At 43.6% G+C, this 14,399-nt stretch overlaps 1 protein-coding gene across 1 annotated transcript; it reads left to right on the top strand.

Moving 5' to 3' along the window:
- Positions 1–866: 866 nt before the first annotated feature.
- On the top strand, positions 867–13,631 carry STC1 (stanniocalcin 1). Its single transcript, XM_055295711.2, has 4 exons — positions 867–1,259; positions 3,272–3,414; positions 4,114–4,325; positions 10,571–13,631. The coding sequence occupies exons 1-4, from the start codon at positions 1,142–1,144 to the stop codon at positions 10,839–10,841; spliced, it is 744 nt and encodes a 247-aa protein (XP_055151686.1). The 5' UTR covers positions 867–1,141; the 3' UTR covers positions 10,842–13,631.
- The last annotated feature ends 768 nt before the right edge of the window (positions 13,632–14,399 follow it).

Raw genomic sequence — 14,399 nt, 5'->3', positions numbered from 1 at the left:
GATGTCTCCCTGTTGAGTGTGGTATGTGCAGGTGTGCACATGTGTACCTGGGGTAACTAACAATCCTGGACTTTGCAATTTTGCTGGTGACTGAAAAGATGAAGTCAAAGTTGATTTGATTATTGAAGAATCACATTATTTTAGAGGTATAGAGAATGTCAGAGTCCAACTTTGGCATTTTACAGATGGGAAAACAGAGGTGGGGCAAGGTAAAAAGACTTAGCCAGGGTCATAGGTTGATCAGTAGGGGGACTAAGGCTTCAGCTCTGAGCTGTCGTATCTCAGTCCCCCAAGGCTTTTCCACTCACATAAATTCCCCCTCAAGGGCTCAGATGTGTGAGTGAGAACCCAGGATGTCCACATACAAACAAAAATGCATCATAGACATGTGAACATGTACATGCAGAGAAGATAGGGAGAACCGAGAATGTGCTGTTAAAATTAGAGTAAAACTGCTGTAAGCAGGTTAAGTTCTCATCTAAAGAGATCACATTTCCCCATCATACCCCTGCTATCCGTTTCCCCCAAGTGGCTCATTAGAAAAAAAGATGGCTAGATTTCAAAAAGCAACTTGGAGAGATTTCTATAGGATTTTTCTTTAGTTCAATCAATTCAGAGTTATCCCTTACTTCCACGAAAATAGCTTTTTCACACATCTCTGCACACACAGTCACACACACATATAAAACATTGGCAGCAGGTACTTTTAATTTGCTGGAAAATATTTCTAAGAAGTCAAAAAGCTCCAGCTGAATTGCATGCCCTCTTATTGGCTCACCAGACCAGTTGAGGGACCTGATTGGTCCTTGATCCTGAGGACCGATAAGAACGGCTATAAAATCCCTGGGTGCAGCTCTTGGGCCCCCAGTTTGCAAAAGCCAGAGGTGCAAGAAGCAGCGACTGCAGCAGCGGCAGCAGCAGCGGCAGCAGCGGCGGCAGCAGCAGCGGAGGCACCGGCGGCAGCAGCAGCAGGAGCAGCATCAGCAGCAACAACAACAAAAAAAATCCTCATCAAATCCTCACCTAAGCTTTCAGTGTATCCAGATCCACATCTTCACTCAAGCCGGGAGAGGGAAAGAGGAAAGGGGGGCAGGAAAAAAAAAAAAAAAAACCCAACAACTTAGCGGAAACTTCTCAGAGAATGCTCCAAAACTCAGCAGTGCTTCTGGTGCTGGTGATCAGTGCTTCTGCAACCCATGAGGTGGAGCAGAATGACTCTGTGAGCCCCAGGAAATCCCGAGTGGCGGCTCAAAACTCAGGTAAGCAGCAAACCCAAGAGCAGTTTCTCCCCCAAAGAGCTGTCCTCATTTGCCTCTCCCTGTTGCAACTGTGTCTGTGACGGCTGATCTTGATAATAAATGTGCTTCATGCCTGATGGCAATAAACTGCCAGTGTAATCCAATAGCCTTAGGCAGTGGAGCTCCTTTGTTTAATAAATTGCATGCAACTAAACGAAGAAGCTGGACGCTCTGCTGAGGGTATTTCATTGCATAAGCCTAGCCTGATTGCCTGAAATCTGGCACGTACCCTCTTGGAGGGGGAGGGGTGAGAGGGGAGGAAAGGCTTGAATGTTGGCATGCTTCAAAGCGCTTTCTATACTTTCCAGAAGCTGATCTAAGGTAAGACCTGGCTTGTTTGATGCTGTCCCTCTTCCTTTCCTCTTAAGACCCTACCCCTTCACTTCTTGACTTCTCTACCTCTTAAGAGAATACACAGAAAAGCTCCCTCTTCAGCCTGATTTTCAGAACCATAGCCCTCAAGTCTGACAAATCCAGGGCGGATTCAGAGAAAACCCTATACATCCCACCCCCAACCCTGCTGCCTGTCTCCCTCCTGGCTCTCTAGGGCTCCATTCAGTCGTCCCTGCAGCCCGTAGCCAGAGAGCCCCTGGAAAAAAAAAAATTGTGAAACGTAGCAGCTGTTTCTCCAAGGGTAAGGTCTCACTTTCGTCTTGACTCTTGGAGCAGTTAATTGTGCATTATCTTGGCTTCTGAAGGAAAAGAATCATTAGGAAGCCCGCATTGACACCTCTGCCTCTTGACTTCTCTGGCTCCACTTGTTCCCCTTCCAATACTGCCCTCTGTCCTCCAACTGTCAGCAAAGATCGGATCGCAGGTGTCAAAATGCTGCAGATGATGATCCCCTTGGAAGAGCACAGGTCCCTGCCGAGAGGAGGGCTTTCGCTTCACTTCCTTTTGTACTTAGTTGCTATAGAGATGCAGTGATTCACAATTCGAGCTTGCCTAAAACAATAGCAGCCCTAATGCATATTAAAACTGCTTAAAGCAAAGTTATAATTTAAACCCGTGGAAATATATAATTAGGGAAATGACTTGTAACATCCTAGAGGCTGCGGGTGGTGGGAGGGGGTGGGGAAGACTAACTGAACCATGCTTTTGATCTCAGAGGAGAATCCTATGGCATGAAGGCTGCAGATCATTCCTTGCCTAGCTGCCTGCCAGAACACCCCCCTTCTGTGGGAGAAAAATTACTTTTATGGGAGATCTTATCCAGAATGTAGAAAGCCTCATGCAAGTTTTTTGCAGTTTTCTTCCAGTCTTGCACAGGGATGCCTTGGCCTGGTTATTCCACACCTGTGTTTCTTTTTTCTTTCTTTCTTGCTTTTTTTTTTTTTTAAAAAAGGCTTTTAATATGAAAGAAATTATACATACCTCTAAGCACTGTCCTAGTGGAGGGTTGGGGTGAAACATGAATGGATCAGATTTCTTTTTGCCAATATGATGGTAAGTTAAAAGCCTGAAATCAGAAGCGTCTCCAAGTAGACTCCTGGCACAGTCTTCTCTGCCATTCAGACTAAAATCCCATGCTTTTTACTCGGGAGTGCATTTTTCCACAGCTAGATGGATTCCCTGGCCCTTTTACCACTAGCCACTGTCTCCTGCCTTCCCATGCTTTCAAGTGCTAAGCAATGACTTTTGATTCTATGGAATGGCATAAAGGCACTGTGCATTTCAAGACTTGAGCCTCACTTCTCCAGACACCAAAATTGGAGGTAATGGCGAAACAGGGAGCGTGTGTCTGAAACAGAGAACTCCCTCGCTGTCCATCATGTGCTCCAGCTCTCATAAGCAAAAGGAGCCTGTCTATCCTCTCTTTCTCATTCAAATGGGTCTATCAATTGCCCCTCATGACAGATTCCTAGGATAAGTTCTTCTGACCCCATGTCCTTGAAATTCACCTCTGCAGCCACTTGATCCCACCCAGCCATCCTCACTGTTTGACCCAGAATGGATGGATTTGTCTCTTTCAGCTGAAGTGGTTCGCTGCCTCAACAGTGCTCTACAGGTCGGCTGTGGGGCTTTTGCATGCCTGGAAAACTCCACCTGTGACACAGATGGGATGTATGACATCTGTAAATCCTTCTTGTACAGCGCTGCTAAATTTGACACTCAGGTAATAAGACCTTGACCCCTGCTCCCACTGGCTGCTTGTCTTTAACAGTGTGTTAGACCATTGTTCTTAGGAACCAGTCTTGTAGGGAGCCAGCCCTGCTTCTCAGCTTCCACACTCTAAATTCCCATCTCAGCATGTGTATGCACAAGTGTGCACACACACACACACACACACAGAGGCACTCATCTGGCCAGGAAATAGGTTCTGTATAAGACACGCCCCACTCACTCTAATGCATGATTCTAAGGAGCTAGTAGAGGCTGTCTTATAAGGCCGGGGGTGATAAGCCAAAAAGATTTTCCTCTGTGTGAGGACATAAAAATCTGCGTAGAGCAAGGAAGTTCTCTCTGCATGACCTAGCATACTAGCTTTTGATCTGAATTCTCAAAGTCTCAATCTCAAGAATATAAAGTCAGGTTACGACTATTTTTAAGCTGCAGAACGGTTGATCATGGTTCATCTGTTTTTTTCTCTAATTTCATTTCGGTAGAGCTCAATTCTCAAGGGAATCCAGGGAGGTGTGGAGGGGGCATTTTTTTTTTAATCCTTAGCCAGGAAATGCAGTCTTCTCATTGCAAGGGTATGCAGATGGCCATGATATGTTGCCCAGATGAGCCCCCTTAAATTCCTCCACGTGTATGCCCATCCTCTTTGTCAGGTCAAGCTAAAGACTTCCCTCTTGTCCTCCCTCCATGGCAGGGAAAAGCATTCGTCAAAGAGAGCTTAAAGTGCATCGCCAACGGGGTCACCTCCAAGGTCTTCCTCGCCATTCGGAGGTGCTCCACTTTCCAGAGGATGATTGCTGAGGTGCAGGAAGAATGCTACAGCAAGCTGAACGTGTGCAGCATCGCCAAGCGGAACCCTGAAGCCATCACTGAGGTCGTCCAGCTGCCCAATCACTTCTCCAACAGGTACAAACTGAGTCTACTTTTTCACAATCAGGGGACTGGGAGCAGGTGGCTGGCTGGCAGAGCCAGACTGGGAGGGAGGGTTAAATTGCCACAGTCATGCTCTTATTTTAGCTTGCAGTCTTCCCAGCTTTTGCAGGAAAAAAATATGTTTGTGATTGGTTGTGACAGTTTAAGCAGCTTGGGCTTTTTTTTCCCTACTGTTATAGGAAAAGTCTTTTCATGCAGCTCATAGAAAGCCAGCCTCATCTGCAGCATCCCTGGGTGCTTTCATTGACCATTTTTTGCCATAAGCCTAAAGGGAATGGTGAAGTTTCTGGAAACAAGCTTTTAAGACATCAGATTTGGCTGAAACCATGACCATGCAACAACACAATTGGCCATGATGAAAAAAAAAAAAGCCCTCTGGTTAAATGTCATAATGCAGATTTCAAGTCTCCATCTATTTCAAATCAGTCCCAAACACAGTCAGAGATTTCACTGGGTAGCCCAGAGCAAGCTATCTCACTTCCCTGGGGCTCAGATTTCCTTTGTAAAAAGCAAAATGGCTGGACTGGACCATTTTCAGGTTTCCTTCCAGGCCTTAAGTTATCCCATTCCTCTAGCCCAAGATTTCCTAGAATGAGTGTGTCCTACGGCTGTCCAGATCCCATTCTCATCTTAGTATTCAAACACCACCCAAGGCCACTGAGCTAGTACAGTAACATCTGGGCATTGTACTTTTCAGTGTTTTTACCAGCCAGGAGTGAATTCCTGTTACATGAGACAGCTGGCATCCTCAGTTCGTGTGCGTGGCCTGGAAAGGTTCCCAGCAAGAACTGAGAGATGCTGATGGGGTTGGCGTAGAGGTCTGGCAGGAGCAGGGCAGGCCGGTCAAGTTTAGCCCCCTGTGATATCCCTCAGCCTAAAAACCTGACTCCCAGTCTTGAATTTCTATGATTCTTTGACTCTCCACTCAAATCTGCACATATCCACAATGATCAGTCCTTTGCATGTTACTCTGACCACCTGAGAGTTATCACAGGCTTATCTGATTAATTTCCTAGCCAGGTGCCACCACCCTTCTTAAGATAGTGGCAACAGCCAAGTCCCTCTGGGGCTTACGAGTGATTTAGTCATGTACATACATGCAACAAAAAAGTAGTTCCTCCTTAGGGAAAGGCTAAGGTGCCTAACACAAATGCTTTGTAAAATTTGTTATTCACCCTTAACTACAGGTGAGTGCCCTTCAGAACCACAAGTCAACTTGTAAAAATCACTTCTCTAGTCTTTGGAAGTGACTTTATCACGGGGTTCTAAATGGTTTCCTCAGAACAGAAAAATCCAACCATTTCTCTCAAGTGGGCTGTCTCTATATAACTCTTGGTTTTAAATTTCCCTGAGGAAGATTCTTATTGCACAGAGGAAACAGGGGCAGGGAGTGGGGAGGGGAGATCTGATTAATTATTGGAGACTTCCTTCACCATTAGGAAAAGAAATGAAGAATTCTTAGCGAGACAGTGGCTAAGGACAAAGTATGTGTTAGTGTGGTAGTTAGGGGTAGGGAGAGAGGCACATTAGCAAAGCCACTATTACAATTTAGATCCTTAAGGATTCCATGACAAATCATGATCTATAATATGGCATATTTCCAATTTTGAGGCAATACTAATCTCCCTATTTCATCTGAAGTAGCGTCTTCCATTAGAAAGGCAGAGAGGTCTTTAGGCAGAACTATATAGCTACTAGACTAGAGGTCCCAACTTATCTGAGAAGAGACTAGCAAATTTTTAACCAGGCCATTATTTCTTCTAATCAGTGCCTTATTTTCAACACCTTTAGAAAACGGTCACAAAGAAAGTCTTCTTATCTCCTTCTTTCATCTTAGGGACTCATTAGGAAAGGTCAATTGGAGAAAAAAAAATGTGGCCAGCCCTTGAAAACCAGAATCTTCCATGCAACCTTTCTCCAAAAATTTCACTTTAACAGGCTATATTATTCCTGCTCAGGATGGTAGAAATGTCCGGTTCCATGCTGGGCTTGCTTTGCTCCACTGAAGCTGCTCACCTTCCTGAGACATCCTGCTTTCCCAGCCTCTATCCCACCATAGGCACACGCTAAGTCAGTGCCAACTGGCACAGAATTGCAAGAGGAAGTAGTTACAGGTTCATTCCACCTTCCTGTGACTTATCTAGCATGAGATTTGGGGCTGGGAGAATCCAAAAGCCTGTGACTGGACCAGGAGCCAGAACAAGGGGATTTTCCATGACAGAAATGCACCTAGAGGGTAAAGAGGTAGCTGGAGTTTCCACCTGCCTGAATTTGCAGACTATGCTTTCAACCCTGTGGGAAGCAGGCAAAATTGATCAGGCCAGCAGGGCAGTGTGAGGCTTGGGAACCACTTAGACCAACCCAGATCCAGAGTGGGAAAACTGACAAAGCTTCCAACTCTCTAGGGCATGGATAGGGAACAGGAAACAGAAGAATAATATTGATCAAGGGAAACAAAGGACTATTTATAAACCCTCACACAGAACGTTCCTAGGCAGTATGTGTGTATTTGGGTAAGCATGGCTGTAACAGTAGCTATGGAGAATATCTGATCTTATTCTTTATCAAAGAAAAAAGGTCAGGGATGGAATTTTCAAAGTGAGAAAAAAGGAACATAATTAAAAAGGTCTTTTCGGGCTGGGTGATCAGAACACTTAGTCCACCAAGTCTTTCCAACACATCTCCTCCATCCTCCATAAAGATAAAGAAAGGAATCTTCTTCTTATTTTATTTATTTTTTTTTTTTTGAGACAGAGTCTCACTCTGTTGCCCAGGCTGGAGTATAGTGGTGAGATCGCAGTTCACTGCAACCTCCATCTCCTGGGTTCAAGCAATTCTCCTGCCTCAGCCTCCTGAGTAGCTGGGATTACAGGCACTCACCACCACGCCCAGCTAATTTTTGTATTTTTAGTAGAGATAGGGTTTCATCATGTTGGCCGGGCTGGTCTTGAACTCCTGACCTCAGGTGATCCACCCACCTTGGCCTCCCAAAGTGCTGGGACTACAAGCATGAACCACCATGCCCAGCCAAGAAAAGAATCTTCTTAAGCAGTCCTAACTACCACTGCAAAGGAGGGGATATAAGCTCTATTTTTTGTAAAATTGAGAAGAGAAATGTGTATTGAATCCCTAGAAACATAGAATGTCATAGTTGGAGATGACTGCAGAAGTTAACTAGACTAACTGCCTCGTTTTACTGATTAAAGAACAAAGGCTCAGAGAGTGGAGTGACCTGCTGAAGGTCACACAGCTTGTGAATAACTAAGTTGGGCTTAGAACTCATGTGGCCTTGAGCCAAGCTATTTGATTTCTACTTCAAAAATGGCAGCCAGCAAAATCTGCAGGAAATAGCCACAACCCAAATATAGAATACCAAGCACAACCGAATATATGTGCACCATGGTAGTCCACAATTAAATTTGTATACTTTCTCTCCCAAAAGGATGGACACATCCTACCAATAGCTATAGGAACTATAAGACCATAGCACAAGAAGTTGCTCACCAAATAGGTGACGATTGCTAAGTCAACTTTTGCTGGAGACACAACCTCTTAAATAATCCATCTCACTTAGTGACACAGGAAAGGGCTATGTCATTGGCAAGCATGATCCCAGAGATAAATGGCTATTCCAGCCCTTACTGGACAGGCACTGGTTAACCTATTGCTCATACTGAGAAACTGGTGACATCAAAGAATTCTGACAAATTTTCCAGCCTTTGAAGAACTACTAATGGAGACATGGACTTTTTTTTATATTCTAAAGAGTTTTCTCAGCCTGCCCTTGCTGAGTTAACAAGAGCCCCATGAGGGAAATAGGGTAGATTCCAGTGGGGGTGGGTGGTTCTCACTAAGAGTCCTCAGGCTGGCAAGGGTCATTGTCAAGAAACACTAAGGTCAGGTATCATATCTGAGCCAGCAGACAAAGCAACAGTAAAGGTAGAAAGGTAGAAACCCTCCAAAAAAGAGCAGGCACTCGACAAAGTGGGGCCTGAAGGAAATGTATGGCCCTGAAGCTGCAAACCTGGCTACAGAAGCTTAATTCCCTTAAGGGTACTAGACTTCTTTGTCCAGACAAGAGCTTTCAAGTCCTTCTAAGAAAGAACTTGCATTTCTTTTTATCCCTTTCTAGGGAAAGATTGTATTTTCCAGCCCATTTGGGGACTCATCTGGCATGAACAGCTCTTTCTAGAAATGGAAGGGTTAACTTCTAAGTTATAAGGTCCTTATTGGAGGGATGGGAGATCAGAAACCACCCACCAGGATCTAATCACCCTCTGAAATAGACACAGCCATCCAGGGACCCAGGTCCTGGCAGAGCCCAAGAGCCAGGAGATGCCTGGAGATCTATGTGGGTGTGTAGATGTCAGAAGCTGCTGGTGCAAAGTTGTTTATTCTATGTTTTTCCAAAACTGGTTTTCTCCCCATTTCCCCATCCAGAGGAGATCTCCTTTGACTCATGTGCTTTGTAATTCCAAAGAGTTGGAAAATGTTCCTCTGTGCCACAGAGTCCCAATTTGGACCACAGCTGGATATAATTCTCCCTGGAGGGAAGGGTTTCACCAGGACTGTGTCAGCAACCAAGACACTGCACTTGCCTCTCAGTCCCCAGCTTCCTTCTGCTGGGCCACAGAAGAGTGACCATATCACCTCATTACCCACGTTCCATGCTATTTACCATACATCTTTGAAATAACCTCTCTGGGGGATTAAGTTATTCTGGAAAGATGTTTGATCCTGTGCACTGGGCCGTGATTTAAAAATAAGCAGGTTTCTTTTCACGGAAGATCTGGTGGCCCCAGAGATCCTTGGGCTCCTCTGAGGAAAGGTTCTCTCCATGTAAATACTGCAGGTCACTGTCACCGAGTCTCTTATTAGCGAACACAGAGATAATGGGTTTTGACAACTCAACTGTGACTGCAAAATGGACTAAATGCATCCCAGTCTAAATTGGAAAATACCTGAACTGTCTTCCCAAATAACAGGACAAGTCATTGATATGCCCTAAATATTAGACAGGTTAATCCTTTCTGAGCCACAAAGCTTAGCTACATTGCTTGGGGGTATTTAAAGAATTCCCTCCAAAGATAAAGGTAACTGATACCAAACACAAGGGGTTTTGGTAAAATTTACTAAAACTACAGATAAGTTTTCTTCTGGGAATCACTACTTATTGGAGAGAATGATATTCTTAAAACTCCATTTCCTTAGTGGCTGCAAAATATATCAACAAATGTGCTGTAAGCAGGCAATGTAGCACGATGGCACTGGGCCATAAGGAATACAAAGAAGGACACAAATCCTGCCTTCAGTAAGCTTACAGTCTAGTCAGCAAAAGAAAGCCATCACAAAACCATCAAATGCTGGCCTGTGTGATGGTGAACAAAGATCTATAAATATCCAAAAAGGGAAGAGGTTAGCAAACCCTGGTACACTAGGAGAAGGATTCATGAATTATAGTAGCATGAACCCTTAAAAATAACCAATATTTCCATTTAAATAGCCTTCTTGCCTAGGATTTGGCCTTCTGACTACAATATACCTTTGAAGGAGGGCTGAAGATGGAGTCAGTCAATATCTTTTATCAGGGCTGTCCCAGTATGTGATAAGGGAATTAGATTTTGTGGAAAAATGCACGGCACACAGAAGAGGGGGCCTTAGACAGAAGTTTCATCAGAAGATGCACACATCTGCACACACACACACACACACACCTGTGCCCCCACACTATCAAAAAAAGGAAAATTATAAAACATCAAAATACATGCATGTACAATGGCTACTAATCTCAGTGTTGAGCACTGGACTCACTTCATTCTAAGTTGCTTCAGCTCATCCACCTTAGTTTCTTCTTTCCAAAATGAGAGTTGAACTAGTCACCAAACGGCCTCTGTGGTCCCAGCTAGCTCTGTAATTCTGTTTCTAAAAATGTCAGTCACCACAGTCAGCCTGCTCTTCAAAGTGTAATCTAAATCTCCTCAACTCTAAACATGAAGATCTGTCTTGCATTGTGTGGTAAACCCTAGGAGCAGATGCATTGAAACTAGGGAGACATGGCACAAGGGTTAGAGAGCAAAAGCCACCTTCAGCTGATGAACTATTGACGTTTGCATGGTCAGGCCATTAGGGACTCGTGTTGGCTAGAGCCCGGGTGAAAGCCTGGGTCTCGCCTGGCTCTCACTGGATGACCACCATATGCACTCTCTTTCTTGATGCAGATACTATAACAGACTTGTCCGAAGCCTGCTGGAATGTGATGAAGACACAGTCAGCACAATCAGAGACAGCCTGATGGAGAAAATTGGGCCTAACATGGCCAGCCTCTTCCACATCCTGCAGACAGACCACTGTGCCCAAACACACCCACGAGCTGACTTCAACAGGAGACGCACCAATGAGCCGCAGAAGCTGAAAGTCCTCCTCAGGAACCTCCGAGGTGAGGAGGACTCTCCCTCCCACATCAAACGCACATCCCATGAGAGTGCATAACCAGGGAGAGGTTATTCACAACCTCACCAAACTAGTACCATTTTAGGGGTGTTGACACACCAATTTTGAGTGTACTGTGCCTGGTTTGATTTTTTTAAAGTAGTTCCTATTTTCTATCCCCCTTAAAGAAAATTGCATGAAACTAGGCTTCTGTAATCAATATCCCAATATTCTGCAATGGCAGCATTCCGACCAACAAAATCCACGTGATTATTCTGCCTCTCCTCAGGAGAAAGTACCCTCTTTTACCAACTTCCTCTGCCATGTTTTTCCCCCCGCTCCCCTGAGACCACCCCCAAACACAAAACATTCATGTAACTCTCCAGCCATTGTAATCTGAAGATGTGGATCCCTTTAGAACGGTTGCCCCAGTAGAGTTAGCTGATAAGAAAACTTTATTTAAATGCATGTCTTAAATGCTCATAAAGATGTTAAATGGAATTCGTGTTATGAATCTGTGCTGGCCATGGACGAATATGAATGTCACATTTGAATTCTTGATCTCTAATGAGCTAGTGTCTTATGGTCTTGATCCTCCAATGTCTAATTTTCTTTCCAACACATTTACCAAATTGCTTGAGCCTGGCTGTCCAACCAGACTTTGAGCCTGCATCTTCTTGCATCTAATGAAAAACAAAAAGCTAACATCTTTATGTACTGTAACTGCTCAGAGCTTTAAAAGTATCTTTAACAATTGTCTTAAAACCAGAGAATCTTAAGGTCTAACTGTGGAATATAAATAGCTGAAAACTAATGTACTGTACATAAATTCCAGAGGACTCTGCTTAAACAAAGCAGTATATAATAACTTTATTGCATATAGATTTAGTTTTGTAACTTAGCTTTATTTTTCTTTTCCTGGGAATGGAATAACTATCTCACTTCCAGATATCCACATAAATGCTCCTTGTGGCCTTTTTTATAACTAAGGGGGTAGAAGTAGTTTTAATTCAACATCAAAACTTAAGATGGGCCTGTATGAGACAGGAAAAACCAACAGGTTTATCTGAAGGACCCCAGGTAAGATGTTAATCTCCCAGCCCACCTCAACCCAGAGGCTACTCGACTTAGACCTATACTGAAAGATCTCTGTCACATCCAACTGGAACTTCCAGGAACCAAAAAGAGCATCCCTATGGGCTTGGACCACTTACAGTGTGATAAGGCCTACTATACATTAGGAAGTGGCAGTTCTTTACTCGTCCCCTTTCATCGGTGCCTGGTACTCTGGCAAATGATGATGGGGTGGGAGACTTTCCATTAAATCAATCAGGAATGAGTCAATCAGCCTTTGGGTCTTTAGTCCGGGGGACTTGGGGCTGAGAGAGTATAAATAACCCTGGGCTGTCCAGCCTTAATAGACTTCTCTTACATTTTCGTCCTGTAGCACGCTGCCTGCCAAAGTAGTCCTGGCAGCTGGACCATCTCTGTAGGATCGTAAAAAAATAGAAAAAAAGAAAAAAAAAAAGAAAGAAAGAAAGAAAGAGGGAAAAAGAGCTGGTGGTTTGATCATTTCTGCCATGATGTTTACAAGATGGCAACCACCAAAGTCAAATGACTAACCTATCTATGAACAACAGTAGTTTCTCAGGGTCACTGTCCTTGAACCCAACAGTCCCTTATGAGCGTCACTGCCCACCAAAGGTCAATGTTAAGAGAGGAAGAGAGGGAGGAGGGGTAGGACTGCAGGGGCCACTCCAAACTCGCTTAGGTAGAAACTATTGGTGCTTGACTCTCACTAGGCTAAACTCAAGATTTGACCAAATCGAGTGATAGGGATCCTGGTGGGAGGAGAGAGGGCACATCTCCAGAAAAATGAAAAGCAATACAACTTTACCATAAAGCCTTTAAAACCAGTAACGTGCTGCTCAAGGACCAAGAGCAATTGCAGCAGACCCAGCAGCAGCAGCAGCAGCACAAACATTGCTGCCTTTGTCCCCACACAGCCTCTAAGCGTGCTGACATCAGATTGTTAAGGGCATTTTTATACTCAGAACTGTCCCATCCCCAGGTCCCCAAACTTATGGACACTGCCTTAGCCTCTTGGAAATCAGGTAGACCGTATTCTAAGTTAGACTCTTCCCCTCCCTCCCACACTTCCCACCCCCAGGCAAGGCTGACTTCTCTGAATCAGAAAAGCTATTAAAGTTTGTGTGTTCTGTCCATTTTGCAAACCCAACTAAGCCAGGACCCCAATGCGACAAGTAGTTCATGAGTATTCCTAGCAAATTTCTCTCTTTTTTCAGTTCGGTAGGTTTCCTTTTTTCTTTTCTTTTTTTTTTTTTTTTTTTTTTGGCTGTGACCTCTTCAAACCGTGGTACCCCCCTTTTCTCCCCACAATGATATCTATATATGTATCTACAATACATATATCTACACATACAGAAAGAAGCAGTTCTCACAATGTTGCTAGTTTTTTGCTTCTCTTTTCCCCACCCCATTCCCTCCGATTCCCCTTTAAACTTCCAAAGCTTCGTCTTGTGTTTGCTGCAGAGTGATTCGGGGGCTGACCTAGACCAGTTTGCATGATTCTTCTCTTGTGATTTGGTTGCACTTTAGACATTTTTGTGCCATTATATTTGCATTATGTATTTATAATTTAAATGATATTTAGGTTTTTGGCTGAGTACTGGAATAAACAGTGAGCATATCTGGTATATGTCATTATTTATTGTTAAATTACATTTTTAAGCTCCATGTGCATATAAAGGTTATGAAACATATCATGGTAATGACAGATGCAAGTTATTTTATTTGCTTATTTTTATAATTAAAGATGCCATAGCATAATATGAAGCCTTTGGTGAATTCCTTCTAAGATAAAAATAATAATAAAGTGTTACGTTTTATTGGTTCCCCCCATGTCTTTCATTGTTATTCTTGAAAAACTTATTGAATGAGAATTTCTGAACGTGAACCACAGACTGATTAGTTTCTTTAAAGTCACTAATTGTCAATATGTAAATTTGACATACTGTTTAAATCAACATTTTCTAAGTTTTTTAAAAAACATTGAGTGGCTCCCATTATTCTCACTGATGATATCCCAAACTCCTTACAAAGTTGGAAGAAGCTTTAAGGTCTACAGGCTGCTCAACTGTAAGACCCAACTTTCTTTCTGTTCAGTGATCTCTATGTTCCTGCCACATAGGCAGCTCTGGGAATGTTTGGGCTCTGTCCCTTCCAGGTCTTTTATTTATGCTATTGTCTCTTTTTGGAAGATTTTTTTTCTCCATCCTTCACCTAGACTGAAAGCATGATGGGGAGAAGCGCATGCTTGGTCACCAGTGTGTCCCCAATGCTAAAATAGCATCAATACTTTAAATGAATGATTTAGAAAGAGTTGGAGAGGGGGAAAAAGACAACTGAATCAGTGTGACAAGGAAGGCAGATAGCTCTGCAGTTAAAACAAAAGATTTGAATTCAGGCTCTGTCACTCATTAACCGCATGATGTCAGATGAGTTTCTCAATCTCAAAACACATCAATTTCTCCCTCTGTAAAATGGGGATTGTGACAGTCATCTCACAGAGCTGCTATGGGGAAACAAAACAAGTGA

Source organism: Symphalangus syndactylus, chromosome 10 (genome assembly GCF_028878055.3).
Source record: "Symphalangus syndactylus isolate Jambi chromosome 10, NHGRI_mSymSyn1-v2.1_pri, whole genome shotgun sequence".
Taxonomy (NCBI): domain Eukaryota; kingdom Metazoa; phylum Chordata; class Mammalia; order Primates; family Hylobatidae; genus Symphalangus; species Symphalangus syndactylus.
The sequence above is the reverse complement of the archived record's forward strand: the minus strand, read 5'-3'. Positions and strand labels throughout refer to the sequence as shown.

Coding starts and splice junctions, on each gene's coding strand:
- STC1 (XM_055295711.2), top strand. CDS start 1,142: ATGCTCCAAAACTCAGCAGTGCTTCTGGTGCTGGTGATCAGTGCTTCT. Junction 3,415..4,113: donor CTGCTAAATTTGACACTCAG/GTAATAAGACCT, acceptor CCTCCATGGCAG/GGAAAAGCATTCGTCAAAGA. Junction 4,326..10,570: donor CCCAATCACTTCTCCAACAG/GTACAAACTGAG, acceptor TTCTTGATGCAG/ATACTATAACAGACTTGTCC.